Source organism: Microcebus murinus, chromosome 4 (assembly GCF_040939455.1).
Source record: "Microcebus murinus isolate Inina chromosome 4, M.murinus_Inina_mat1.0, whole genome shotgun sequence".
Taxonomy (NCBI): Eukaryota; Metazoa; Chordata; class Mammalia; order Primates; family Cheirogaleidae; genus Microcebus; species Microcebus murinus.
The window spans coordinates 34,030,747-34,036,746 of NC_134107.1; the positions used below are offsets into that span (position 1 = coordinate 34,030,747).

Genomic DNA, 6,000 nt, shown 5'->3' on the forward strand with positions numbered 1-6,000 from the left:
ATTATTTAAAATAGTTATTTAGACAGAAATCTCTAATATTACTGCTCTGTTATTTAAATTTTATTTTATGCCTTTTCTTATAGAAGCATGATTTACAATGGGGTAGGATAAAGTACAAAAGGGTTTTCCGCAGACTTTTTAAAATACCTACCTCTGGCCTTTTCTTGTCTGGTTAGTGTTTCATTGCCAAATCTTATGGTTTTCTTTTTATATTTATTTTCCTCTTTAGTCATCAAAATAATTTTATAAGGAAAATTAAAATAAAACAATTACATATTTCCTAAATGTGCTTTGAAATTCTAGTATATACATGCTCATTTATTATATTTTGATCAAATTTTTATTAAGCTATAGAAAGTTACAGTTTCCAAATGACTGTCGATAGTTGTATTCATGGTCCTAAAATTTATCTAAAAGACTGTCCACAGTATATCTGCAGTATCATTTGTTCATCCTGTAGACACTGAGCATTACTTTTACCAAACTAAAAAACACCATCACCTTAAACCCAAAAGGGTTCAGGATTTACTGGAAGATGAAAGTGGGAGAGGAGAATATACAGATTAATACAAATAATATGGAAAAAATAAAACTATAAAAAATCTTATAGGAAACATAGAGGAGGGAGGAATTAACTCTGCCTAAATAATTTAGGATATTTTACCAGAGATGGTAACATTTGATATGAGCTGTGAAGGACAAGAATATATTAACAAGTGGAAAAAAGGAGGAAGAAATGCAAAGAAAATGGAACAGCATGAGTGAAAAGGTATCAATTAATAGTTATGAAATTAATATAGCTACTAATTTTGGTCATATAATCTATTTGCCTGTGATGCTCAGTATTAGCTCTGTCCAGTGAAGTTACTCTTTTGGGCTCACATGATCTATCAACATCTTCAGTTTTAGCTCTAAACTCATTGAAATTATTGAATTAATTTTCAATTTGCCTTATAGTCATAATTTGAGATTAAACAAAAGGGATAAAAAGTAATCATTCACATAACTTTTTACCTTTCCAGTGGTGGAAATGATCCCAATGGGGTGATCTCATTTGACTAATGTATGCATAATTGATAAATTTAGGGGATGATTAATTTCCAAACTATTTATCTAATATGATTGTTGAGGGCTTACTTAATGAAAATACTGAAAACACAAAAAAGCAAAGTGCTTGTCACAATCATGTAAATAGGAGAAACTAGGTAGAATACCTGTAATAAAGGCCTTCCAAATATGAAGAAATGTTTTTGTATTGTTAGGCACACAAATATTAAAGGAATAGAAGATAACCTTCTTGACTGAAGCAATATTTCTAAATAGCAGTTTGAAGAAAAAGAAGCACATGGTTTGGAAGGACAGAAAATAATATCTGAGTTCATTCCATGGGCATCTTTTTTCATTTAGTATATACCATGGGCTTTGCTAGCTTGTAGCAACATCTAGGTTTATGCTCTTTCCAAAAGCTGAAGCATGTCTATTGACCTCTTTAAATAATTGTCCTATTTCTTGCATATATTTATGTAATAGCCTTCTTTATAAGAATAAAGTTTTGTTTCAGAAAAGGAGAAAAGAGAAATCTACATAAAAGAGATAAAACCATTGGTTAAGAAACCTTACAAGCTATTATTTTATATAGAATATTATGAATACCCACTAAAACACTTAACAAAATAATTCACACCCATTGAAATCTGTAGTTGGGGTTGAAAAGTCCCTCTTTTTTTTTAAATCAATTATTTAATTATATTTTAGAAGTACATTTTAGGCTAAGGCTTCTTTTTTAATGGAGATTTCTTTAACTGCTTAATGCATTTTATTTTTTCAATATAATTTATTAGGCTGATTTATACTTCCTTTCCAAGTACTTAGGCATATCATTTTCTTATGTTTTCTGTACCTTCCTAGTTAGTGGAAACATTGTTTGTTCTTGGAGTGTGCTTTGTCTTCCTTTTCAAGAAGATCATCAAAGTTACTAGTTTGCAGCTTCCAAAGAAAGGGCCTTCTAATCCCTAGTTCAGAGGCTAACCTTTATTAGTGCTCTCGTGGTTATAATGAGGACCCTGCTTCCAGCAGGGAGATTCTGGAATACTGAACAGATTATTCAACAAGTTCAGAGCAGATTCTGAAGTCCCTTATAAAACCTGCTTGTGAATACTGCTTTCTTTGCTTTGCTGTTTCTGGTTTCCATAGTATTCCTAATTATATAAGTCATGTGGAACTGGGAGCTGTTTTCCATCCAATATCAATTCTGACACTGCTTACATTGTGGTATAATTTCAATTTTTTTTCTAAGCTGGCTTTTTTTCTTAAATTCTTATGGAGAGTACAAACTCTGATAAAAGAGTTTTGTTAGAAGATCTAGTAAATGCTTTTTTGGAATCCCTTGGGCTGACATAAAGAATCTGAAAGTTATTTTGTGACAAGCATAAATGAATAAAACTGGAGAATATGATAAAATTTTCTCAGGTTTAAATTCAAGATTGACTCCAGGATGTAAGTCATTCAAATTTATCACCTACTTCTCAGTTTTTTTAACTTTATTTCAATTTAACACCTCTTTATGTCGTGCCTTTCAATGCTCAAAAAGTATACTAGGTTCAATGTGTGTACCAATTAAAGGTGTATAAATTAAAATCTAATACATAGTAATAGATGGATGTTGTAGCAATAAGCAAAGTGCTGCTGATTTTCAAGCTGGCTTTCCTTAGAAAAAATTATAATCAAGATTGATTTATATTATACATTTTTTTAAAGATTTAAGAGTTATAATTCTGAAAATAAGTTGCTTTCTCATTTAGTTTTTATCTTTTATATCTATTCCTATGTTTTTTTTTAAAGTTTGAGGCATTTGTAATGATAAAACTTATACCAAAAAGTAGTTGCTCTAAGAGAGTATAAAAATGAGATTGATAGGTGAACTTCAGGAATTAGTTTCTCAAGCTAGATGGATGAATTTTATGCACACATCTGACAAGTAAATAGTCATTGAGTTGTAATTTCCTTTAAACTTTATTTATACTGTAGTAGTAGAAAATCTTAAACTCTATTTTCAGCATTCTCCTTAATGTTGAGTATATTAGACAGACTTTAAATTGTGCTTTGGTAGAGAGTTGTGGAACTTAGTGCCATAAAATGTATAACTTTTTTACTACAAGCAGAATTTAGCAGAATACCAGTAGCAAAGGCCATTTGCATAACTCAGCCTCTCAGCAGCTCAGCTGAACCTAATTGTAATTCAATTTCCAGATTGCTATGCTAGGCATCTCTGCATAAAATATGCAACATATAACATAACCAATGGCAAGGACTCTTTTCTTTTCTGGTGATCTACTTAATTCTTTTTTGTAGTAGAAATATGTACCATGATAAGGTAGCGAAGACATATAGCTATTTCATATGTTTATGTTTGTGTCACATGTATACATGTTAAATCATGATCAAGTAAAAAATTCCCTTTCATATTTCTAGGTTCCCAAGAGTACCTATGATTTTATTATTTCTTTATTTCTGGCTTTTCAAAGGAAAATTTAATCTTGAAAATTTTTCCCTAGCTGCCATGTTATTGGACTATTTTACACTAGAAAGATTTTATGAGCTAATCGTGTGAAAAAGCATATAAACATGTCTGTCAAGTCCATATGGATGTTGCAATACAGGCCCACAAGTAAATATCTTTTATCTGTTTACAAAACACGTGCTGGAATAGCATTTTAAATCCTGGACTAGTTTATATTCCAGAAACTTAAAAAAAAAGGTATGATAAAATGCTGGTTTAAGATTCTCCCCCTTATTTTTAAACAGTCTTGCCACCCTGTTTTATGGGTTACTTAAGGAATGGCAATGAAAAGGCTCAAATAGGATGACTTATGAAAGTGTGGATTATATTTCATGAATAATTTCCAGATGTGATGTTTCAGGTATATAGAATCCTCTACAGGAAGCTATATACTGAAACAACATGGATCTTACAATTTTATCAGGACAATGCAAGTAGATTTCAGCAAGGTTGGTTCCAACTCATCTGTGATAAATGAGAAGATAAGGCAATCAGTGCACACCATGACACTCTGTGCAGCTAGTTAGGCACACTTCAGAACTATTCAGGTGTGCTCACAAAGCTTATGAGTCTTGCATGGGGGGTGTCTCAATATAAATACATCCTTCATGGTGGCCACTAGTAATGCAGGAATTGCCTCTCTAAGACTTAACCCAGGTCAGATATAAATAATAGATGTTAAGAGTTAGCTCTGGTATTGGGGCTGTGTTCCAGGCAGTGTATTTCTGTCGGGTCAAAAGAATTTTTTCCCTTGTTTTCTTGCATAGTTCCTCTGCTTGAAAAATGCCTGCAAAATTCCATCACACCTTTGCGGGGACCACTTTGGGTCTCTAAGGGAGAAGGTTTCAGCCCCTCAGGAGCTAAGATGTACATCCAAGGAGTTCTTTTGGCCCTGTACCAACGATTAAAGTCTGCAAAAAAATATTATAAACAGGTGAGTCATCCCTCTTTAAAAACTGCTTTATTAAATGTTTTAAAAATGTACTTGGTTGTATAGGGGCAATGATTGGCATTGTATCATTTAAAAAAACAAACAAAAAACTTGTGACATGTATTCTGCGAGCACTCATTAGGGAGCCAAACATGCTTCTTCTCTAATTTTAAAGCCAAAAATAATGGGGCTAATTGTATCTATCCTTTGGTATAGGATGTCATATGTCTCATCTTTTCTTGCTGTGTACTCTGCAAGCAAAGGCAACTTCTTATGTGGAAATTCTGTGGACAGTTACTTTAAAAATACAACAAAGAATCATTCCTAAGTCATTTGAAGGTTTAAATGTTCACCCTTCTATATTTAGTAGATAAAATAGTGTAAAATCAGATTGTTGTGTAGAAGTTGGGCTAAAAGATAACAAATCACATTCTGAGAAATGAAATTGTGAATTAACTTCATGCCAAAAGTAACTTAATTCATTTATACTTATTTAACTTATATGTTTCAGGAACCAAAAGTGTAAAAATAAAATTAATATATTTGAATCAAGTTAAACTAGATTTTATCCTTTAATATCTATGTATCCATTTCATAATTATGTGTATGTGTGTAAAGACTTTGATTTTTATAACTATGCATAGGGACTTTCAATTTACCTTAAAGTAGGATTCACGTTGTAAAGCAGAATAATTGATGGCATTTATAAAATTAAAATGAAGTTGCCACATTTTAAAAATCCTCTTTGCACTTGGTTTTTAAGAAGTGAAGTATACATTTTTGCCATGTGAAATAAGGACTAGGTTTTACATTTTGAACTGAGAGGTTCAGTTTAGAATTGGGTTTATTATCTCAGGCCGCAGGCTGCTGAAAAATGAATACTTTGAAAGCATCATGCCATTACTCTCTGTGTGCAGAGAGAAAGCAGTGGTGGGAATGGGATGTTGGTCTTAGCGTTCACACAGCACCTCCTGCTGTCTGGTTCACAAAACAGCAACTTATATTGACTAAAAAAATGTATTAAGGTATCTAGAACTAGCAAAAAACATAATCCCATGAGAAACTTTTATTTGTAAAATGTGTTTGGTTTGCCTAATTAATTGATTTCAGTGGACCCAGAAGCAGGATTAATAATTATCATAGATAATAATTCATAATAATATGAAAAAAATTCAAACTTATTTTAACATTCTTTATTAAGCTACCATATATAAAAACTAGTATGAAATTTTTAATTGTGTTTAGATTAAATTATTTTAACTGAAGTATTTAATTTTAAGATATAATGATATAAAGTGGGACATGAAGAATTGAATTATAATAATTTATTTGGCATTATATGATTTGATTCTACTTATTGGAGAGTTTAAAATTATTTAATGATAAAGAAAATATGAGACCATTATCCAATGCAAGAAAATCACTGCTTAAATTAAATCTAAAGACAAAATTAAACATTTTATAAGTTTTATTAGAAGTAAGGGTGTTAGAGTTAAGAAACATCTCAGAA

General features: G+C 31.2%; 1 protein-coding gene across 1 annotated transcript in view; it reads left to right on the forward strand.

Annotated features, from left to right (window-relative positions):
- The window catches only part of DCDC1 (doublecortin domain containing 1), a 96,488-nt gene extending 91,301 nt beyond the window's left edge, over positions 1 to 5,187 (forward strand). The window contains exon 9 of the mRNA XM_076002054.1: positions 4,327 to 5,187. Within this exon, the coding sequence (XP_075858169.1) occupies positions 4,327 to 4,556 (230 nt within the window). The 3' untranslated portion in view covers positions 4,557 to 5,187. The remainder of the gene's footprint in view (positions 1 to 4,326) is intronic.
- The last annotated feature ends 813 nt before the right edge of the window (positions 5,188 to 6,000 follow it).